This window comes from Biomphalaria glabrata, chromosome 2, assembly GCF_947242115.1.
Source record: "Biomphalaria glabrata chromosome 2, xgBioGlab47.1, whole genome shotgun sequence".
NCBI classification, from domain to species: domain Eukaryota; kingdom Metazoa; phylum Mollusca; class Gastropoda; family Planorbidae; genus Biomphalaria; species Biomphalaria glabrata.
In genome coordinates, this window is record NC_074712.1 from 63,455,998 (window position 1) to 63,480,469 (window position 24,472).

Consider the following 24,472-nt stretch of genomic DNA (forward strand, 5'->3'; position numbering starts at 1 on the left):
AAAGGCAGATGGTAAAACTGTAGGATGACTGCCTGGTCCTGTTCTCTGGACTTTCCTCCCAATGGTCTCAAATTAGAACCCTGTCCTCTTCTGTTGGCTAAGGAGGAGGCTTGAGATAAAATGTAATTATCTTCAAATCTGAAAGAACATCCAAAACATGTATAACAAAAGAAGAGTGGTCTAGCCAAATACGTTTGTTTAGGAATGCCTGCAGCTCCTGTGTAAGTGGCCACATTTCTTCTTACTATAACACACACATTCTTCTTAATATAACACACACATTCTTCTTACTATAACACACACATTTCTTCTTACTGTAACACACAAATACAAAACAATACACTTCAATCTTTTCAAATGTTTTAATAAATAGTTTTTAAAAAGTTGTGACAAGACTATGCTGCTGGATAAAAAAAAAATGTAAAACTTCTTTTGTTAATGCTATTTATCACCAACATTAAGCCATTTGTTAGTTGACCTATAATAACTAAGACCATCTCACACTAACATACCATGTACCGGTACTTAGAGTATGAAAAACATTTTAGTGTTAATAAAACAAAAGATAATAAAAAAAAAATCAATTTCCTGAAAAACATACTCTGAATATGGAGTAGATAAAACAAGGGTTACCAATAGCAATTAGCTAGCTTTTTAACAGTGTCTCAAAGGCTGATAAAATCATTACTGTCAGTACCAGTATTACAATATTTAGATTTAGAGTTTAAATCCCTACTGCTATCCAATTTCAAAGTCTAACTGAACTAGATCAAAACATTGTGACAATTAAAAGTGTGAGTTGAAGAACATAAAAATTCAGAGAAAGAAATAAAATCTTGACCTAGCTACAAGACATGTATTCTGAATCAATCATGTGGAACAAACGAATTGATGAAATAGCTATTTGTCAAGGCAGTTTTTAGTGGATTAAAAATTATTAACGACAAATACACAAGGCTTAAACAAAATACAAATATTCTATTTGCTAAGAGTAAATTAACCATCCAAGGTGATAGTTTAAAAGTTATAGTATCTTATTTATGATATGAGCTTTGAGTCATTTTTAAGTTCCCAGCATTTGAAAAAAAAAAAAGAATTCTAGGCACATGTAACAATTACCAAGCTGGTACACAATTTAATTTTGCTAGGGAAACATACTTTAGAGGGAAAAAAAAATATCCTAAAAAATACTTATAATTTGACTGATACATGTTCAGACTATAAGAAAGATTGCGAGAAAAAAAGGAACTTCTTAAAGAACAACCTATCCCTGTGATTAAAAAGATTTAATATTATCAATCACTGTCGTGGCTCAAGTCTGTGGAAGGGAACACATCTCACAACTGTTGTGTATGGACTGGTTCAAGAAGGTGCAGTGGGCACAGGTCCACATGGGACCCCCAGACTGGGCAGCGGGCTGTCTTGCTCCAGATGTATTACTGCTGGTTGGGGAAGACATGGAGGGACCTAAAACAAGACGAAAAAATATTCATAGAAAGGAAAGAAATAACAATAATAATCTGTATTGTCCGTATGGAAATTTGTCTTACAATTTGTGCATTACACCAAACAAAAACCATTTTAACTATAAGAAACCAAAGTATTTCGTTGAGCTCTTTTCCTTGTCTTTCCATCGCCATTCATATATGCTCTTTTCTTTTTTTATTATTTCCCATTTTATTTTTGCAGTGACCCATGGTTTATTGTTGGGGTATATCTTGATGTTCTTAGCACTGATACACATGTTTTCACAGAATTTGATGTAATTTGTCACTGCGTTGATCCATTCTTCCAAATTTGAAGTGGTCTCTTTAAACAAATTCCAGAGTCTTGTTATTATTCGTTCATGATAATCAACATGGTGGCAGCGGTGGGATGCAATTCCAATAAAAATAATTATTACTGAAAGTAAACTAATCCTCTCAACGATATTGGAACACACGATGGCATTAATATAATAAACATTTTTATTTAGCTGTTTTTCAATAGTAGCGTTTCTTAGAGAAAGATACTTGGAGGACTACTTAGGGATTTTTTCTTCGCCTCGCCTGCTTGTTGCTGCTGAACTGAAGGCTCATTAAAATCTTGGTAAAGAAACATTGTTAGGGTCAGGGAGACTCCAGAGATTATGTTAGTGGATTAAAATGGGCAGAGACAAAAAATATTGCAACCTAAAACTAATAAGAACAATGACGTCTTAAAAAAACCTATATGTAAAGGTTTAAGCAAACACATAAACCATGTTCAGTATAAGATCTCCATTATGCAAAGTATTTAGTAATGTATTTAGCTCTGAACCTAAAAAAAAAAATGTATTATTAAAACTCACTTCACATTGATCTGAGAGAAATAACATGCTTTGCTACATTCAAGAAGCACATTAAAACCTATCTGTTCGAAACCTTTTTTTTTAGACTAATTTGTCATTTTAATTCTCATGTTTATGTTTTTTAAATGTCACCACAACCTTAAGCCAACATTATGTTAGTTAACAGCGCTCTATAAATTAAATTATTATTATTAATATACAAAATAAAGATGAACTTTAGTAATGAAAATGAATGTTAAGAAAGTTCAACAATACCATTGGCAAACATCATTTCCTGCACAGTTGCCCATTCTTCTGTTTTCATAAACTCCATTGCCTTCGCCTCATCATGGTTCTTAACTGCTTCAAAGAGGATATCCATTTTATCCTGAGATAAAAACATAAAACTTATAGCAGCTAAATCACATGACAAGTTTACAAAGTCAAAACTAACAACAAGAAATTTAAAAAAAAATCAAAACTGACTCTAAATGGCAACATGTCAGAAATAACAAGAAAAAAATGTTAAACAAAACTGACTTTAAGTGGTAACATGTCAGAAGTGGCCAGGAACATGAGTAAATGAAAGTCTGACATGGCTTCCAGAAACTTGTTGGGTGGAAATCTCTCAAGGTAAGAAGTCAAGGCTGAAAATTCCTGAGGATTCAAATTGTAAATTACTGTAATTAATGGAAAACCGCCAAGTATTTCAATAATTTTAAGCTTTAAATAATAATCTTTATTGTTCCAGGGAAAGGGAGTCTGAATTATGCATTACATATAACAATGGATTTTAAGAGCAATATAAATTTCACAACAGCATAAAAAAATATATGTTCATACCACAGTTTAACTTAGGCAGAGGCTGTTAGGATAGTAAAATGTGAATTTACATCAGAAAGTTGGAATTTAATTAATGATTTAATTTCTAAGTGAACAAAAGAGTACTGTGTTTGTCTGGTTTTGTGATCGGTCTCTTTTGTCTCTTCTCTGGGATTAAAAAAAAATGTTTTGATACAAGTAATGGGGTAAAAGACCTTTTCAGACCTTGTGACTTATGAGAGCACAATGTGCAAAGCTTGTCTGTCTCTATGGGTGACAATGATAAACCACCTTTCTTTCTTAACATGCCAGGTACCCATTGAGAATTGGGTGGACTGAAAATCCCAAAACCCAGTCTTCTTCTTCTTCTTGCCAGCCTTTTGCTGCTGAGCTGTCAGCTCTTTAAACCCAGTCTTCTTCTTCTTGCCAGCTTTTAGCTGCTGAGCTGTCAGCTCTTTAAATCCAGTCTTCTTCTTCTTCTTGCCAGCCTTTTGCTGCTGAGCTGTCAGCTCTTTAAACCCAGTCTTCTTCTTCTTGCCAGCTTTTAGCTGCTGAGCTGTCAGCTCTTTAAATCCAGTCTTCTTCTTCTTCTTGCCAGCCTTTTGCTGCTGAGCAGTCAGCTCTTTAAACCCAGTCTTCTTCTTCTTGCCAGCTTTTAGCTGCTGAGCTGTCAGCTCTTTAAATCCAGTCTTCTTCTTCTTCTTCTTGCCAGCTTTTTGCTGCTGAGCTGTCAGCTCTTTAAACCCAGTCTTCATTGGTATTTAAACTCAAGACCCCTCAGTTTGGAAGAAAAGTGCTTTACATCTCAGCGACCACACCACACATTGAAGAAATGACATGTGATCAAAGAACTAGTGAGTGATGATAAGCATCTGCTTACCTGAGTTTGGCCGATGTTTTCTCTGTTTTCCACAGGGAAACTTTCACTCTGGATGTTTGATTTGAAAGTGTAGTGAAAGTCTGAAGCAAAGGCTGCTGGGATAGTAACTAGCAAGTATTCAACAGGCAGAGGTCGGGCAATATGGATGACTTCATTCCCATAGTTATCTTTATCCTGCAATATATTATCACTACACTTTAAACACAAGTTTTAATGTACAGAAATATAAACAAATAACTAAATTTCCAGTGGGTCCAAAACAATACGGCAGTAAATATATTGTTGCATAAAGGTGTTTAAGTCATAATTAAACAGGTCCCCATTATCTATTGTAAAATGTTTGACATGTTTGGGTTGTTTGTTCAGTGCTGAATATAATCTACTTCCTAGTCAAAACTTCTGCAGTGCAGGAAGGGTATGAATCTGGGACCATTCGAGAAAACAGTCCAGCGCACATACCAACCAGGCAGCCATTCCTTCTAATGCACCAACTCAAACGATTTTGTGTTTTAGTCCAGACTTAGATATGTAACCGTAAATAAAATACAATGATGACTTTGTTATATTTTTAAAATGTTGTAGTCGATAGTTATTTATGCAATGTATTTGTAGTGAGAATAATTTTTAAAACACCTTATTGGCTAATAATGCTATTGGGATTTTCTTTATTTTATATATGTATATATTTATTTAGTAGGGCAGGTCACCTTGAAAGAATGTCAGATAACAGAGGATCGAAAATTGTATACAGGCAAAAACCAAAAGGCAGACGACCGAAAGGCAGACTCCAAATGCGATAGATTGATGATGTAGAGGCTTGAGGTTAGGGCATGGAGATGAAAGGCTCAGGAGAGATCTGAATGGAAGGATGTGTTGAAGCAGGCCAGAGCCCTCCATGGGCTGTAGCACCACTGGGATGGATGGATGGATATATGTATTCTTCATATTTGTGAGGTGCATGTGTGGTTTAAAAAGCCAGTCTATTCCGCTTAACAAGAGAAGACATACAAAAGAACTTTATTTCTAAAATTCATTTATATGAGCACAAGATCAGCTCAAAACAAACACATTCAAAGCTGTAGAGAACCCATTTGAAATATATTCTTTAAACTCAAATTTTTCGTCAAAGCAAGACAAATTGACAAAAGGCAAGCTGTCAAATTTTGCATGAAGAAATCTGTAAAAACCAGAGTCTAAGTAATAAAGAAATCAGCATTTTCAGCTCAATACTGCAAACATCAGCATGTGGTTACAAATATGTTTCATGTATTTTAATTCTAGTAGAGATAACAAATTTGTACAAAGATCAGTCTGCTTTCCTAAAGACTTTTGGAGAATAGTATAAAACCCAGAATATGAGCACATAATATTTGTGACAAAAACAGAAGTTTAATTTTACTTCATTTGAGTCAAAATAAACAATTAACTTATAGTAAAATACAGTTTTCCAAACCTTGTTTCCACTATAAAAAAAACAACAACAACAACAAAGCAAACTTCTAAAAACAGACTTAGATTCAGCACTCGACCAACCTTATAGAACACATCAGGAACGTATTGCTCATTGCCAGATTCTTTGATGTAGCCAAGTTGTGGCACGTCTTTCGTAGGAACAAAACAATCGTCTCTGACTAGAGCCATACACTGATTGGACACTTGGTAGCCTTCAAAGTGGATCTGATTGTCATTATCACCTGATTCAATGAGATGAATCCATTATAAAATACCAGTGGACAATGAATAACATGTATAAATACTTGTATATACTTTCAGTAATCAATGTGGAAAAATTGCCTTTCAATGAATAAACTATAAATGTAAAACAGGATTGTAAATGTTAATGTGGATTTTAAGGAATTTAAACTTTGTATTGCAGAGTTTTGCTTTTATGAATAAAAAACATGATGTGTAGTATTTATTAATATATATTTTACTTCTAATGAGCTGAATTTTATTGGATTGTTTTCTGGTTTCTATATTTAATCTAAAGCATTTAAAGAACATTGTTAGAAGATACAGGTAGTTAAGAGCAAATATATTAAAACAAATGTACATTACAAAGGCTCGTTTTAAACTCAATCAGATGGGTGAAATGGATTTGTAAACCAAATTATTTTTATTTATTTGCCTACTTATCAATCAAATCAAAAAACAATTTATTTTATTACACATTCGAGTCAAACAATATTCCCTTGTTTAATTCTAGTTACCTCAACTAAGTATTTTTTATTTCTATAAGAATGATATTTATAAATATATAACGTATAATTTGTGCTGTCTAGACTCAGGTACTTGCCTGTAACAACAACTGTCACAAACTTTGAGCCAAAATGTCCATCAGGTGACAGACTACAGGGATTAGGATACTTATTTTGAAAGTCAGCAGCCATAATGCACTCCTCTGCACTCAGGAAATGGGAATCCTGCAAAAGACATTGACAATATTTACCATCTTCGACAGCTATTCCTTTGAACAAAATGAGGTGGACCAAAGCAGACACTAGAAGCTTTTTTTTTAAAGTGATAGACTATGAAACAGAATAATAAAATTACCATAACATTTTCAGTGTAAAATTACCTTAACATTTTCAGTGTAAAATTACCTTAACATTTTCAGTGTAAAATTACCATAACATTTTCAGTGTATAATTACCGTAACATTTTCAGTGTATAATTACCGTAACATTTTCAGTGTAAAATTACCATAACATTTTCAGTGTAAAATTACCGTAACATTTTCAGTGTAAAATTACCATAACATTTTCACTGTAAAATTACCTTAACATTTTCAGTGTAAAATTACCTTAACATTTTCAGTGTAAAATTACCTTAACATTTTCAGTGTAAAATTACCATAACATTTTCACTGTATAATTACCGTAACATTTTCAGTGTAAAATTATCATAACATTTTCAGAGTAAAATTACCTTAGCATTTTCAGTGTAAAAAATATAATAAAACAATTGAAAAAAAAGATACTTGTCACAGGCAAAATAGTTAACTTATTATACTTTTTTTTTTAATTTTGTGAATACAGAATGGTGAAAATGTAAATAGTGAACACGAGTTTAGTATGACCGGAACTAAGGTCGAGAGTTTAATTCATCAAGTAAACATTATATGATACTTAATGTTGTCATTTTCATCCTAAGATTTAAGGTTAAGTTTCATCAATTAAATTTGGGTGTGCAGGCATCTGATAATCTTATGTCTTTGTACAGACCTGTACAGTACATTTACTAAGAAACTCCCGGAATAAAATCTTACAATGTTTCCTCTAAAATTTTTGACAGTTCCTTTGGATAAATCATCAGCTACCAAGTCTGTGAAGATCCAACCGATTGGCCGTAATCCCATTTTCTCTGCAGCAGCCATGACTAGAGCCTCTTTTGGGTTGTCTAACAGTTCTATTTTATTGACTGTAGTTCTCTGCAAGTTAATAAAATGTTGGGTCAAATAGAGCATCAATTTATACAAGCAAACCATTTAGAATATCAATAGTTGAGTTACTTTTAATGGTTCGCATGATCCTTCAGAAGCAGAGATTATTACTGTTGATGGAATGTTACGCCCCCTTTCAGTATCTATCATAATTTTAAATATTACCCCCCCCCCCCTTTTTAAAGTATATTGTATATAGTAGGAAGTGTTATGCCTATTCTTAGGGAACACTATCCGTGAGCCAAGATGGCTGATTACAAAAGCTAGTTGTTTGTTTATATTATGAAAGTGTTGTCATTTCATTTCAAGTATCTATTGTAACAATTACAGCATAGCTCAAAGCTCCAACAGGTCAGCAGGGAATGTCTGTGCAGGGTTCAAATCCAGGACCATCAAGACAACAGTCTAGAGCACTTATCACATGACAAGCAGCCATCCCAACATGCTAGTTGAATTTTTGTATTTACCCCATGTAATAGATTAACTAAAAAAAAAATCATGTCTTAAATTAACAGTAAAAACCCTTTGATATTTGATATTTTGGGGTTCTGGCACATCTGCATAATTTAGGACATGTCATGCCCATAATCCAGGAGATTTTTAAGATAAGGAGACAGAGTGATGCCTAATGAAGGCAGACTGAGGAAAAGAGGAGGCAGACATAATGATAGAAAAGAAGTAGGACACTTTTGAGCTCCAAAAGTGCTAAGCAAAGAGGAGCACAGTTTAATGTCACGTCTCAGGATGATATAAAAAAAACAACACTTTGAAAGACTGTATAATATACAGAATATTGTGAAGACATTCCCACAATGAGATATCAACACAAATACAAAGCAAGAGTGATAACTAAACTTAACAAGCCACATAGACAAGAGTCAACAACTGACAACTTTGAATAGAAAACTGTTAGTTTAGTTCAATCTCCAAAACAAAACATTCACTTTAAACCCTCTGTCTAGCTGAATTCTTACAATGTTTTTACATTCAACACAAAGGACTAATTCTATAAAGCTGAATTCCCTTTGACCTGTATTGAAACAGAAACCTACTATGCGCAGCCACAGGGTTTTTAGCAAACGCTGAGAACTGGGAGGATGTAGAAGGCCTTGCTTAATGGTAGTTTCAAGTAGGTTTCTAAAACAAATTAGTGTTCTATCTATGTTCAAGCTTTAATGAGAACTTACTTGTGGAGGTTCATAGATAGCTGCCACTCTTGCCTTAATTCCAAGTGGCACATCTTTAAACACCTCATAGCGACCATATAAAATGCCTATGCGTTGGCAGCCAGAGAATCGCCAGTAATTCAAAAACCTATCTGCTACAGCTGGATTTTCAAACATAATGTTATCCACATGTCTGTATTCCTAGAGGAAGCATATGTTCAGGCAATACAAAAGTATTAGTCATATATTTTAAATATATATATCGAAAAAATCTTGGAAGACAACGGCCACCCGCTCCATCAGAACTACGCTAGGTCGTCGCGAAGTGGGTGACTGCTGTCAATCAAAACAAGAACGGAGCGGTACAAAAACTCGTTCGTACCTCACTCGGTCAGACTCTTATCACCGCCACCCATTGATCATGGAACATGAAATGCACCAAGATACCTGTGTGTAGTCGCTGAATGAACTCTTTATGTTATCTGTCGTATTTATGTGTATTTTTTTCTGTTGTGTCGTCTTTATGTGAGAAACGAGTCCTTGTAATCACAACAAATTTCCGTAAGGATCAATAAAGCAGTCTTAGTCTTAGTCTAAATGTATTTTAGAAAAATTAACTCTCCATAATTATGACTCAATGTATCTAAATCACATAAGTACTTCTTTCCACCCAACTGACCTGTCTGTTTAGAGTGATAGCACTGGGTTGACATTTGGTACAGATTCCACCTGGCCACGGAGGATGTTCTTTACAGCCTGGTTTAATCTTGCAGCTTAAATTCTCCAAGTTGACAAATTTACCCCTGGACACGAGAAACAGAACATTGAGAAATGGCGAATCTATAGACATACAAACAGTATAGATAATACAAAAGTTAATACAAATAAAAGGAAACTACTTGCCGCCACAGGCATGCCTTACCCCCAAAACACAGAATGTGGAACACTCAGGTTAAAAATGTTGAATTTTGGGCCCCAATGTGGAATATTTATGTGTATGCTTCTGTTGTGTTGTCTTTAAATGAGAAAAGAGTCCTTGTATTCACAACAAATTTCGATAAGGATCAATAAAGCAGTCTTACTCTTTAAGTTAGGTATCCAGATAGTGCGCAATAAGTAAATCTTTAATTAATACTTAAATAATAATGCTAGTTTGTTTCTTTGACATTAAATGAAAATAATAGAATTAAAACTAAGAAAAACCTGTAGTTTAAAATATAATAAGTAGACTATAGATCTAATGATTACAAAATACATAAATATTGAGTCTAATTGTCATTTAAGATCTAAGATCTATATTAGAGAAATAGATATAGACTTACTAAAACAGTTGAATGATACTAGATCTAGAATATTCAAGAAATTATTATAGATCTAATGACTAATCTTTAGGTATTCTAATGCTACTATGACTACTAGTCTAAATCTAGATCCTAGATCTACTTGATTGTCTAGAACAAGTGCAGTACTAGTCTGTAGATCTGTAGGTCTAGATCTATATCATATCTATAGATCTTATAATTATAATATTAAACAAATTTATTTTCTTAGAAACTGATTAGATCGAGCTTTAGATCTAATCTACTATCTAGAGTCTATAGATTCTAGTCTAGATCTAGATTCAATCTAGATATATCTACAGTGTCAGCAAAAGAAATGATTTGAATGGAGCATTAGGCTCATTAACGGTTACTAGATTCTAAGACTACTCTAGATTTAAACCAGATCTAACTAAACCATCTTCTTTGTAAATCTAGAACACACAGAGTCTGGGTGGAGACGAAATGTAAACAAGAAGTACAGACATATATTCTATTTTTGCATTCAGTATTTTCAGTTCACACTATTAATAAATATTGAAAATAACGGCGATTTTTTACCCCAGAATTTAGACTTGGTGAAACAAAAAATCATAATTGCAAAACGGTGAAACGTGAGCTTTTCTGACAATTTTGCAGGACAGTTCTGCATAATGTGGGATGGTAGGCATGTCTGCAACCATGATGACAGAGTAATACACAAGAAAAATTGAATCATAATGAAATGGTACTCATTAATAAAATAGCTAGTCAAAGGTTTAAATAACATTGAAAAATGAATAGTTGTTGATATATTGATATAGAACAAAGTGTTAAATATAATTGTAATAATTTTAATAAGACTACAGTAAAAAGATATTGTTAAGAAGACTACAGCAAAAAGACATTAAGAAGACTACAGTAAAACGATCTTGTTAAGAAGACCTCCGTAAAAAAGACCTCAATAAGAAGACCACAACAAAAAGACCCCTTATTAAGAAGACTACAACTAGAAGAAAATAGCAAGACATCAGTAAATTAATCACTCACTTGTCAACTCCACCAGTCAATTTTCTTATGTACGAATGAAAAGAGAGAAACTTGATTGGTGGATCACATTTACTCAAAAACTCTTGATCGTAAGGCTGAAAGATGGAAACATAATCAAAACATTAAATACATGATTCTAAATACATTAATCCACTATAAGATTTAAGATCAATCGTCATAAAAATGGTATTTTTCTAATTACCTCCAATGGGACACAATGAAGACATTTCCCTTGAGGCCCGTGTCGACACCTGGCAAGTGAATAAATCAAACATTTTAGCCACAACTAAGTTAAAACTTATAAACAGTTGTTTTTTTTAACATGGCATCTACAATATGAATTCAATCAGAGCCCTTAACGGAAGACTAAAGAAAGTACCAATGAACTAGTTTTGATGGAAAACAATGACCCACTTATGTGATCATGTCTGACCCCAAACAATTGTATGTGATCATACCTGACCCTAAACAATTTTATCATGTGATCATATCTGACCCTCATGTGATCATATCTGACCATAAACAATTTTATCATGTGACCATATCTGACCCTAAACAATTTTATGTGATCATATCTGACCCTTAACAATTTTATGTGATCATATCTGACCCTTAACAATTTTATCATGTGATCATGTCTTGGTGCCACACCTTCATGGAGGACCTCAGAACAGTGGACACCAGGTCGGAGGAGGCTTCAGACATTGCCAGTGACAGATCTTTGCGGAGACAGCTTGCCACCCAATGTGCCGAACGGCGCTGGAGGACCTAAGTCTAAGTAAGTAAGATCATGTCTGACCCTAAACAATTTTATCATGTGATCATGTCTGACCATAAACAATTTTATCATGTAATCATATCTGACCCTAAACAATTTTATCATGTGATCATGTCTGACCATAAACAATTTTATCATGTAATCATATCTGACCCTAAACAATTTTATCATGTGATCATATCTGACCCTAAACAATTTTATCATGTGATCATATCTGACCCTAAACAATTTTATCATGTGATCATATCTGACCCTAAACAATTTTATCATGTAATCAAGCTTGACAAAACAAAAGAATTTAAGTAAAAGTTTTTCTTTTCACAAGTTCACATTGATTAGCCAATTATTATCCCAATCAAGCTAAAAGTTTATTAAGACTAATTTAGATCCCCTGCAGCAAAATAACTGGTTTTGTCAGACATGTCTATATATTTATGCAGCCCATAAACTTACAATTGCTCGTTACGTTTCCGGTAAATTTTACCATCTTCCTCTCTCAACAATCTGTCTACTTCATCCTCCTGGACATCAGGAACAAGGCTTGCGAGTCCTGTTTCAGTTGATTGGCGGGGTGAAACCTCTGAAGAGAATGGCAGGCTGGAAGAATCTGGCCGACTTTTGTGGCTGAACTCCAGGAAGAGCATATCCCCATGTCTACAAACCAAACGAAACTTCAAGTTATCCAAGAGTGTAGGAAAATGTCAAAAGTGATTAGAATGAATCAAGTCTACAAATGTAAATCTAACAAGTACCATAAGAAAAGAAAAAGTACCCAGTTCAGATCTTGGGATCTATAGAGGGCAGATGATGTATGACTGACAATTGAAGAGGGTATCATGTGACCAGCACAACTACCCACTGCCTTTACTTCCCCAACTAATGTAAGATAAGATAAGATAAGATAATTTTTATTGGTCCAATCAAATGGAAATTCAGTTTGACTACAATTGACCATCTCAGCGTAACTACTGTACAATAACAATTTAGATGTAAATACGAACAACATTCACACATGAAACACATACACACTCACAACCAGCGCTTTATGAATTAAACTTCTATGTACTTCTCAGTGACGACAAATGACCTTATAACACTCTGACCAAAAGTGGGATAAAGGAGTTTTAAAATCTTTCTTTTTAAGTCTTAATGGAAAGGAGACGACCACTTCATTCAGATCTGATGTAACAGTGGTTTAATGGGTGCAGGTTGTCTTTAAGAATAGTGAGTGTTTTGGAAAGGCATCTTTCATGAAAAAGCTCTTCAAGAGATGGTAGCTGTGTCAGGTAACCATCTGAGTTAGAGGGGTCTCATTCTAAGTAACATCAAAGTAACATAGATAAATGTTAATTTCTGTTACGTTAAGCCAACAAAGGAAACCCAGTGGAATGTAGTTTCAATACAAAGTTTAGACACGCACTAGGTATTGAAATCTTACTTAATCTGGTAGTCACTTAATTTCTTAGCCCGAGATGCTTTGATGAAATTTTTTTTATTGTGTTCTTTGTAAAGCTCCCATCCAGTGTCTCCCAGCAGAAACAAAGACTGGACCTGGAAAATAAGAACAATTGTTAGCTTTACAAATTAAATAGAAATAATGGATTGGAAATGATCACTTAAGTACTATTTATTTATCAATGTGTCTAATCACTGTGTAAACAAAACCTATATGAATATAACAAACCCTTTCTAAAAAACTTGTGATGTTTTCTGACCCTTTGGCTTCAATCCTTTTTGTCCCATGGTCAGGAGATTGAATACGAATAACCTGTAGATGATATATATTTCTTTTAAAAATGTACAATGATAAAAAAAAAAAAGCAAACAGACAAATATCTTCAATAAATGTATTGTAATTGATGGAAGAAAATGTTCATTAAAAAAAAGCTGCAGATTTGTAAAAAAAAATTTAACCTTTAACCTTCGATAGTTTTAAGCATCTATATATATATTCTTTATTACAATTTCATGGAAATCATAAACACATCCGAGCCTAAATACTGGAGTCAATCATTTTATATGGACACATCTATCTTCAACAAATATCTTCAATAAATGTATTGTAATTGATGGAAGAAAATGTTCATTAAAAAAAAAGCTGCAGATTTGTAAAAAAAAATTTAACCTTTAACCTTCGATAGTTTTAAGCATCTATATATATTCTTTATTACAATTTCATGGAAATCATAAACACATCCGAGCCTAAATACTGGAGTCAATCATTTTATTTGGACACATCTATCTTCAACAAATATCTTCAATAAATGTATTGTAATTGATGGAAGAAAATGTTCATTAAAAAAAAAGCTGCAGATTTGTAAAAAAAAAATTTAACCTTTAACCTTCGATAGTTTTAAGCATCTATATATATTCTTTATTACAATTTCATGGAAATCATAAACACATCCGAGCCTAAATACTGGAGTCAATCATTTTATTTGGACACATTTTTATTTAGACTTAGAATAACAAAAATAAAAGTACCTTAAACAGACCCTATTAGAGTCAATCATTTCATATGGACACATTCTTACTTAGACTTAGAATAACAAAAATGAAAGTACCTAAATGCTTTTCAGTCAGTGGAGAATAACAATTTTTTCTCAGATTGTATTCCTCCCTAACAAGCTAAATCATATTTAAGGTCATTAAAGCATTGTCAAATAACACAAATTAATGAAATCTACTGCCAAAATATGAATTCAGACAGATCTATATTCTGCCAACAATTGCAATCCTAGGCCATTATTTATTAAAATAAAATAAAATTTATAGAGTTCAGTTCTAGGCTTAGTCCACTACACGTGAATTCAGATAGATTTTCCAACTTTTTAAAGCAACAAGACAACATAAAAAAAAATATTGGACATTCAAGAGTCTAAGACAAAGAAACAAGTTAGAAGTATTTTAGGACTTTACAGATGATTCATACCCAAAGATTAGACCAGGGGTTCTCAACCTGTAGGTCAATTGACGATTTGCCAGGGGTCACCAAAGACCATCAAAAAATGGATTGTTTTTGTCTATTGCTGTGTGTGTTTGGGGGGGGGGGGGGGTCGCGGCAGAGTGGGGGATGTAAAAAGGGTCGCCGAGCATAAAAGGTTGAGAACCGCTGGATTAGACTAATTAGAGCCTGCCTACCCTGTTGCATAGAACAATCATGCAATGGGACAAAACATCCATTGTTATCAGCAGAAATCTGTCATTTTTTAAAATGTTATTTCTATTATCATTATGCTTTATTATACTTATAGACTGCAGCCTTTTGGGGGAAATACCAAAAATAATAATACAAAGGTTTAATAGAAAACGTTTATTTTTCTGGTCTTAGCAAGCACAAAAGAGGTAAAATTTTAGTAAAAGGAATATGATTATATGTGTATGAAATTTTATGCAATTACGTTTCATAGTTTTTTCCTCCTGATAATACTGATATGTTATGTACATGTAAAGTTATGATGAGATAAAGATGAAAATTCATTTTTTCGATCACAGTTTTATGGACATTTTCTATAGTCCATTTTTCTACACATAAAACGACATAACTTTGCTCCTATATAACATAGAAAGATAAATTGGTATCATTGTAAACCTCTCAGCAAGGTCTACATAACTAGATAGTTTCTGTTGTTATATATTTATTTTGAATTTTTTGTCAAAGTACCTAACATGAGTGACACAAGTCATGATGAGTGGTATTTGGTAAATATATAATTACAATATAATAACAGAGTCTAAATCTACAGAAATCTAACCTAGATTCTAGATCTAGAACTATATATAAAAAAAATAGACCTATGTCCTCTATGAGACTAGCAGCATAGACTAGTAGTCAATCGACTATTATATAATAGATGTCAAGATGTATATATTAATATATTATTATATTTAAATATATTAATATATTTAAGTTTAAGATCTAGTTCTAGTCTAGATTCTAGATCATTAGATGACAGATCTAAATAGTTATGTTATACTAAAGTTACAGTTATTACAGTCTAATAAAATAATAAGTAAGCAGCTAGATCTATCATCTACTCTCTACTACACAATCTAGCTAGAATTTAACAATAATCTGACCAAACGGTCCTGTTGTTCAACTTCAACTTGTTGGGGCGCCTGGGCCTGATTTCAACTTTTATTTTAGAGAATAAATAAATATAAATTCATCTTCTAGATCTAGATTATAGATCTAATTATTTAATTACCATGCTAGTCATGTTTACTGGTCAATCTTGAAATTAAAGAGACTATCTAACATAAAAAAAAAAAGATTCAGATTGTCTAGAAATAGTCAACAAAATCTGTAAATAACAAGCGCATAGAATTCACTCTCCAGTGATGAGGCAAAATTTGGCCAAGTATGTTTGGTTATCGCATTGATCACGTTTTTACGAGATCCCCAAAATGTAGACTATGTCTAGAAAACAATAACAATGTATCAATGTTACTAATGGTTAACAACGCTGGCCTCTAGACTAAATCTAGATCTATCTAGTTTTAGAATCTCTACATAGACGATTTAAAATCTCAAATTTATGTTGGTTCTACATTTGAATACGGCATTAAAATGATTAGACTAAAGAGACTTAGATCTAGATTGTTATTGTTAAGATCTAAATTACATTTATAGGCTAGTGCATTGAAGTTATTGTTGGTTGTCAGATGTAAACAAGATGGCAGCTAACCAAGCTCTAAACATTGTTTTGGAAGGTATCTAAGACTGTAGTCTCGTAAAACATTAGTCAAGATCTATATAAAGGACTAATGCCTTATTTCTAGTTTATATTTTGTAAAAGTTGTAAATTATCTTAATTTTAGTCTAAATGAATGCTAGATCAGTAGATTCTTAGATTCTATTTGTCTATGAACCTGAAAATATCCATGGTCCATATCAGTGAATATCACCATGAAATGATAAATTATAATGAATGATTCATATACAATAGATGAATGAGATCTATTTATTTTATGATAAATATCTATATTCTATCTTATGTATCATTGTATGTGACTGTCACTATCATGATACACCAACATCACATGCATAGAATCTAGTATATCAGCTAAATCATAAAACTTTTTTTAAGTGACTGAAACAAACCTAAAGTAAAGTTAAACAGATGTCTAAGATGATCATGAAGATATATTATTAAATATCTTATAAATTATAGCATTTTCTTCAAAAGAGAAGATCATCTTAGATACATCCATGTCTTTAATATAGTTGTGCATGTTAAGAAGAGACTTAAAACTCTTTTAGACATTGTAGCTTACAAATACTGGTACTGAAGTACTATTGACTAATAAAATGTATCCTGCCTTTTCAAATATATATATATTCTAAATGCAAATTGCTTAGTATTCTAGACTGGATCAAAGTAATTGTTTTGACTGTGCTTTATAAGTATGAATAAAAAGGTTTGAAAGGTGGTCACAAATCGTCATTGTTTACTATGAACCTGTGAGCTTGAAGAAATATGAATAATATTGTATAATATCATTAAATTTAAGTATATTTTTCAAAGAAAAACTTTAGATCTTTGTTTGCTTTATCAACAGAATACACATTACCTCTACCTCCTGAAGCAGCAAATTCTACTTCAGGGTTTCAATACAGAGGTAGATTATTTAGACCGTTTTCTGCAACATACAGGCCTAGTGATTCCAATGAGCAGGCAGTCCAAATTTTCAGCAACAACCATTTGAAAAAACCACCACGAGCTCAAAGTGCCAAAGGGCGATTAGAAAAACAAACTAATTTAACTACATCGGAAAACTCAGATTATCGAGATAAAAGACTTCAATCAGTGGTTAATCTAAATTTAGTGTCAGATATTTCTTCTTTGAACTTGACGCCACATAAGAGTAAGAATGACTCGCGCAAACTAAAGAATGCTTTCAAGAAATCCATTAAGTGCTGTGATCCTGATATTTCAGATACTTCAAAGAATCCAAACCTTGTCCAACCATGTGTGCAAGGAGTGAAAGTGAAGCAAAAGGTTTTGGAGGATAAACCAGCTGTACAAGATGTTTGGATCAACTTTGTGAATCCACAGCCTGAAACCATTTATAATGTCAAACAAGAACTCAGTGATAATAAACTTAATGATGACCTAACAAATTTAGCTCTAGGTACAAAACTTGAGGATAGTGAAAATAAAAAGAATTTAAAATCAAATGAAAGGTAAGCTAATCAATTAATAGGCTTGTTTTATTGCTCTGCTGAAGAATTGGAATAAAAATACAAGTTTTGTAGATTGCAGTTGTTAATTTTATAGATCTATAATGTTCTTTAAACATGTAACAGAATCATTCTCATCAATTTGTATTGACTCATCTAGTATACTAGAGGGTAAAAAAAAAGTAAAGTTCCCCTTTTAGACCTTGCGATTTATAAGGCAGATGATTTTAATCCATCTGTTTCTTTGGTCAACGGGTGTTATGTGGCCAGCTCAGTGACCAACTGACTTTACTTTACCCAACTTTAGTCAGGTACCAATTAGAGTTGGGTAGACTCAGGGATGCCCTGAAAATTCCAAAATTCAAAATTCCAGTCTCCACAGAGATTCGAACCCAGGACTCCAGGTTCAGAAGCCAAGCACTTAACCACTAAGCCACAGCTAAACAGGAAATTATTCATTAATTTTCTCATATTAAACAATCTGTGACAGATTGGCACTTGATTAATTCTCTTGTATTGTGTTGACTTACTTCAGTGTGCTCTTGAAACTTTAACAATCCTAAAAGTATTTCATATAATAACATTCAAAGCAGTATAGAAAGCAAATGATTGTCACACATTTTCATTGATTACAATTCCCTAACAGGAAGCTACCATCAACTCTAAGACCTTTAGAGCCATGGCTGAAGCATTCAACAGCCATTGAGGTAGTTGGTCTGGAAGCTAGCAAGTGTTGGGTATTTCTGTCACATGATTATGAAAGTGAAGATCTTCCAGAGTTACCTGCTCCTCAATCAGCCAACCAAGACTTGCCTTACACATGCATTGTTGAGACTCCAAGAAAACCAGTAAATACCTTTGTATTTATTAAGATTATTTTAATATTAGCATAGATTTATGGTTCAGTGATTACAAGATTAATATTAAATACCACTAAAAGTGATTAAACCAATACAGCACTAGAAGTGCTTTGTTGAATTAATTAAATACTACAAGAACTCTGTTGAAGAAATAAAACACTACAAGTGCTCTGTTTAACTTATAAAAACACTACAAGTGCTCTGTTTAACTTATAAAAACACTACAAGTGCTCTGTTTAACTTATAAAAACACTACAAGTGCTCTGTTGAACACCAGTAGACTACTTTAAGTGTTCTGTTGAATACAATATACAATATAAGTGTTCTGTTGAACCAGTAGAGAAGTAAAATTGTTCTGTTGAAAATCTTTCTCATTTTTTTGTAAGGCTCACAGTTGAGGTCTATCTATTCTTGAATGGTATCTTTTCATCTTATTGTTTGTGTGCATTTCTACTAAAGATGTGTAGGAGTATCATAATTTGTTTTTGTTATTTTAGGTTAGAAAGAAATACAAGCATGCTGTGGTAAGTCTTTAAGTACAATAAAAAAAAACAACAAGAAAAATACTTTAAAAAAAAAAAAGCATTAAACGAAGTTTAATTGTATCAATTAGTTTTGCCATGTACCTAAATTTGTAATAGATCTACACCAACAACAATAAATCAACAACAATAAATCTTGTTCCAGATACCAAACAAAATAATTAATTAACTAATTGTTTATTTTTATTGATTCTTGTGTTGTCAGATAAAAGAAATAATTGTGCAAAATTTCAGATTGGGTGTCATAGAAATAACATGTACAAACTTTTTACCAGACAGATAGAGTTAATTGTAAAAATAGACTATTAAAACAATGCTTTCATGATTTGTATAATCATTATAACTTCTTAGGATTAACATAAAAGATGTTCACTGTTCCTTCTTACTCAGGTTAATGGACATTTTGAGACAGAAGACAAAAATCACTATCACAAAAGAAAGGAAAATGAAAGCAGTAGCATCTCTTTTATTAGGTACATTGATCTGTTTATACATAGAACTATACACTTCTGCTTAGACTTCACTTCTTCTGAAACATATTACTTCTTTTCAAACATACAATGCACATCTTTTAATCAATAGGGATTTTCATACTTCAGTTACTCACTGACTCTTTGCTTACATTTTGACTTTTCAAGGTCTGTTTCACAGAGATTAAGCAATAAAATAATACAGAAAGAAAGAAAAAAGAAGGGAAAGAAATATGAAGAAATGTAAAATAGTAAAGTTTCCCTTTCAGACCTGAGTTTAAAATAAAAAGGCAAAATAAACAGCAATGCCAAAACATACACAAACATTTTACTTGATTTTTAACTTAATGGGCATAATGGCTGAGTGATAAAGTGCTTAGATTATGAACTGAGGGATCCCAGGTTTGAATCTCACTGAAGACTGGGATTTTTAATTTCAGGATTTTTAGGGCGCCCCCTGAGTCCACTCAACTCTAAATGTGTATGTGACATTTGATGGGGAAAGTAAAGTGGTTTGGTTGTTTTGCTGGCTAAATGACACTCTTGTTAACTGTCGGTCATTGAAACAGATGAACTTAACATCATCTGCCCTTTAGATTACAAGGGAACTTTTTTAACATAGATTACCAATACTTCCATAGTCTGTACACAGGAGACACCAGAGACCCTGAAAATCTCCAACAGACTTGCATTTTTTCTTTTAAAAATAAGGTTGCTACATAGCACATCTTATTTTTTAATTCATTTTTTTTTTAAATGGTCTGCTTAGAAGAAGAACTCATTTGTCTAAAAAAAAAATTGACATTCTAGACTCAGATTACCACAGTTAGAATCTGAATTAACATTCAAAACTAAATTTTCGTTAATTAATGTATATTTTCAGAAATGTGCTAGCTCAAAATGGTGCACGAGAAATAGTTCGAGAGATACAGGAACTAGAAGATCTCATGAAAGGTAATGGGTTACATTCTTTTTCTGTAAGCATTTTGTTTCATTTTGTGAATCAATATCAAGTATCTCTTAACCCTCAATGGTGATTCAGTGCTGTACCATATAATAATTACATTGTCTTCAATTCTGAAGGATGAGTGCAGTATATGACATGATCATGCTAAGCCAGTTGCAGCCTGCATATCTTGGCACATCTAATGCAGACAAATGCATTGTCAGCTGGGGTCTATTTAAGCTTACATTTTATCTTTTGCGCCCTTCCACTAGGTCCCCTTCTTTGAATCTCAAATTTGTGTCCCGTGCATTATGTAAAATGTATAATAGGCCTCTTTCTTCAAGGCGCATTGTGATTTTTTTATCTGTGAACACCAAGTAAGCTGAAGTCTGCCATCATTTCTAATTCCGAAATCTTTTTTTTTTTTGTTTATTTAATGCCCCATGTTATTAGAAATGTTCAGGCTTTAAACATTTAACATCAAACATTAACATTTTATTTCAGTACATTTGAAATAACTATGTGATAATTATTTGTCCAGGTATTGTATCTAAAAATAGCACCTGTTCGTTTGTACAATTTCAAGATGAGATTCTGAAAGCCAAAAGTTTAGCTGCCAGACTAACTACAAAGAAACATGTGTGAGTGTTGTTTTTTTGGAGAATGTTAGGGATGTTATTATTTACATATAATAACAATGCTTTCAAAGAAAAAAAGTGCTGTGTCTCTATTGAGTGCTGTAAATCTCACAATAATTGATATTGTGAAATTTCCTGGTGTTTTTTTTTTTCAATGTGTCATTTTGGTCTTCTTTATTATTGTATTTGCTAGAAAACGATTAAACTTGTTATTGTAGAGTAAAGAATAAAAAGCACTTTGCTTGCATGATTAATCATTAGTTTATTACTGTCTATAATATGTATAATCATGATAATCTTAAACAATTTGTTTTTCAGATCTAAAGCATCTGAGAAAACTGATACTGTAAGTACTAATAATAGAGATAATTATCAAGAAGTAAATTAGGTCACACATTTGTATATGCTAGTGATTCAAAGCATTTTTTGTTCTAGACCATTTAATTTTTGTCCCTTTCCCAAAATTCCCTACATTATGACATGAAATTCTCTTTCATAAATTTAACTTCTTTTAGCTTCTATTTGGAAATGCTCTTTCTTCCCTAGTGCTATTAGAGCATGGAATGGGTTGCCTGAGCTAGCCAGGAAAATCAGTGACTTGGCAGAATTTAGGTTATTGGTTAATATGCATGACTGAATGCATGACGCCTAGGATGTAATCATCTTCTTTTTTTGAAGTAACGTCTGTATCATATAAGATAAGAAGAATTATCTAGAATAGCCACAATTTACATTAATTTCATTCATCAATAGACTCTATATGAAACACTTCAAGCTTGAATCTTGATACATTTCTGAATGTATATTTTTTTCTAGATTTAAACAGGGATTTAATATTTGGTTTATTACATAAGCCAGTATTTCCCAAACCTTTTCCTTAAAGTACACTTTGCACATTCTGAGTATTTAGAAGAACTCTTTGCTTATTTTTTAGAGAGATTATTTCGTGTGGTGGTCTACTAGTTAATTGTTCCAGTTGTTCATTGAACACCTATTAAGGCCTTGTTGAACCCTAGTGTTCTGTGGAACACAGTTTGGGAAACACTGAGACAATAAACAATAATAGTTATAAGCTCTTCACTACCTATAAAATTCTTCCAATAACATGCTTCTTAGATAGCCTCTTACAACAAGTCTGAATCCTGGCCTTCATGTGCGACTCTGATATTGGGTTCTGTAGGAGAAGGGTAAACAGTGAGCCAATAGCACCTAAACCAGTAAGCTTTTAACTGGAGGGGGGTCATTACCCTTCTATAGTGCACCCAGGTCTCAGAGTCATACAAAAGTATGGTGAGAACCACTGCGTTATTATTATAATACATTGATTTTTGTTGGTAGGCAGAGACCTATTCAGCTATACTCTCAATCGGAGGCAACCAAAAGCTCTGTTGGTCTTAGGAAGACGGTTGTCCATTTCTCTAGACAGTGTTCCATCACAGATACATGTGAAGTGGTCAATGACATCAAGGAGGCAGCTAGTCACATTAATTTGTGGAGCTAAAATTGGTTATGTACGGGGACTTCTAGGAGCATGAGCTCCATTTTTATAGGTTGATAGTCAGGCCAAATGAGGCAGCAGCCTCAGCAAATTCATTGACAGAAAGTTGAAGCTTCTGCTCATTGTTTGTGATAAGGGCACAATCATCCACATGAAGCTGCTTGGTAGCAATCATCCACATGAAGCTGCTTGGTAGCAATCATCCACATGAAGCTGCTTGGTAGCAATCATCTCTTTTATTTCAGTTTGAGAGAGTAAGCGCTGTAAGTTAAATATGATTCTGTTGGCATGGAACTTGAAATAAAAGCAGGAGTCGCCTCATTATTTTATCACAGCTATATAACACTTGGAATAAATCAAACAAGTTGCCTATGGTTATATTGGATTAACTTTCCTTTTTTTTTTTTTTTCCAGTTTGGCCTTTTAAAACTTTATAAAGACCATGATGAAATCATGAAATTGTTACTAAGGAGACGAGATCATTGCTTACAAGATTTAGCAAAACTGTGTGCTGATGTTGAATGTGTGTAACGAGACATTAAGTTTTTTTAAGATGAGATTATTTGTACAAACTTAACATGAAATGTTTGTCAGTGTGTTAGTCTCTAATTGTTGATCTTTCTGTTCTTTCTTCCTTACAGTCCAACTATCATGGTTATGAATGTGTGACATTATAGAGTTAAGTAGGCATGGGTTTCAATATGACTGATTTCATATTTTTATCTAACCAATCATCCGAGTCTTATGGAGTAGTAGCTGTAGTATGTCTGGTTAGTTCTTCTATTTAGTATGCCTGTTTAGTCCTGGTATTCAGTGTGTCTGGTTAGTTCTTCTATTTAGTATGCCTGCTTAGTCCTGGTATTCAGTGTGTCTGGTTAGTTCTTGTATTTAGTATGCCTGTTTAGTCCTGGTATTTAGTGTGTCTGTTTAGTTCTTGTATTTAGTATGCCTGTTTAGTCCTGGTATTTAGTGTGTCTGGTTAGTTCTTGTATTTAGTATGCCTGTTTAGTCCTTGTATTTAGTATGCCTGTTTAGTCCTGGTATTCGGTGTGTCTGGTTAGTTCTTCTATTTAGTATGCCTGCTTAGTCCTGGTATTCAGTGTGTCTGGTTAGTTCTTGTATTTAGTATGCCTGTTTAGTCCTGGTATTCAGTGTGTCTGGTTAGTTCTTGTATTTAGTATGCCTGTTTAGTCATGGTATTTAGTGTGTCTGGTTAGTTCTTGTATTTAGTATGCCTGTTTAGTCCTGGTATTTAGTGTGTCTGGTTATTTCTTGTATTTAGTGCTTAGTTCTTGTATTTAGTGGGGACTGGTTAGTTCTTGTATTTAGTTTAGTCTATGTGATCAGTTCTTGTAACGACTGTCATATAAAAGAACGACTGTCATATAAAAGAATTGAAGACAAATATTGTACTGTGTATTTTATTTTCATTTTTTATATTCATATTGTTAAATGTAGATTTTATACTGTTGAAATATCCTTTTTAATAAGGATATAATCAATTAATTAAATGTTAAATATGAATTTCAAATTATGCTGTTTATCTTGTTGATATTATCAGGGCAATCTAATGGTTATAATTTTGTTATA

The 24,472-nt window shown here is 32.9% G+C and overlaps 2 protein-coding genes across 3 annotated transcripts; one reads left to right on the plus strand and one right to left on the minus strand.

The window, feature by feature from the left end:
• Positions 1 to 347: 347 nt before the first annotated feature.
• Positions 348 to 16,129, minus strand: LOC106063836 (nuclear protein localization protein 4 homolog). The gene is made up of 15 exons (XM_056021901.1): positions 15,953 to 16,129; positions 13,429 to 13,512; positions 13,183 to 13,295; positions 12,198 to 12,398; positions 11,169 to 11,217; positions 10,967 to 11,061; positions 9,298 to 9,421; positions 8,640 to 8,819; positions 7,279 to 7,440; positions 6,307 to 6,433; positions 5,544 to 5,704; positions 4,011 to 4,184; positions 2,849 to 2,965; positions 2,585 to 2,696; positions 348 to 1,467 (listed from the first exon to the last, which is right to left on the minus strand). Exons 1-15 carry the CDS (start codon positions 15,962 to 15,964, stop codon positions 1,313 to 1,315), a joined length of 1,866 nt encoding a protein of 621 aa, XP_055877876.1. The 5' UTR covers positions 15,965 to 16,129; the 3' UTR covers positions 348 to 1,312.
• A 13-nt stretch (positions 16,130 to 16,142) lies between these two features.
• On the plus strand, positions 16,143 to 24,413 carry LOC106063835 (uncharacterized). Of its 2 annotated transcripts, none has more exons than XM_056021907.1 (9): positions 16,143 to 16,457; positions 17,685 to 17,931; positions 18,575 to 18,776; positions 19,286 to 19,312; positions 19,721 to 19,803; positions 20,684 to 20,754; positions 21,288 to 21,387; positions 21,703 to 21,730; positions 23,297 to 24,413. In XM_056021907.1, the coding sequence occupies exons 1-9, from the start codon at positions 16,421 to 16,423 to the stop codon at positions 23,411 to 23,413; spliced, it is 912 nt and encodes a 303-aa protein (XP_055877882.1). In that variant the 5' UTR covers positions 16,143 to 16,420; the 3' UTR covers positions 23,414 to 24,413. The 2 variants fall into 2 exon arrangements, with proteins under 2 accessions (XP_055877882.1, XP_055877881.1); XM_056021906.1 differs by having other exon boundaries at positions 16,144 to 16,457; positions 17,307 to 17,931.
• Positions 24,414 to 24,472: the final 59 nt, after the last annotated feature.

What these genes read in the sequence shown, in the direction of transcription:
- LOC106063836 (XM_056021901.1), bottom strand. An exon ending in TTAAGTGACTACCAGATTAA is followed by an intron (nt 12,399 to 13,182) that starts GTAAGATTTCAA and finishes TTTGGTTTGTAG; the next exon opens with ACATGGGGATATGCTCTTCC. An exon ending in GGAAATGATGTTTGCCAATG is followed by an intron (nt 1,468 to 2,584) that starts GTATTGTTGAAC and finishes GTCTTGTTTTAG; the next exon opens with GTCCCTCCATGTCTTCCCCA.
- LOC106063835 (XM_056021906.1), top strand. Translation starts at nt 16,421, where the DNA reads ATGGCAGCTAACCAAGCTCTAAACATTGTTTTGGAAG. An exon ending in TTGAGACTCCAAGAAAACCA is followed by an intron (nt 18,777 to 19,285) that starts GTAAATACCTTT and finishes TTGTTATTTTAG; the next exon opens with GTTAGAAAGAAATACAAGCA. An exon ending in ACTAGAAGATCTCATGAAAG is followed by an intron (nt 20,755 to 21,287) that starts GTAATGGGTTAC and finishes TTATTTGTCCAG; the next exon opens with GTATTGTATCTAAAAATAGC.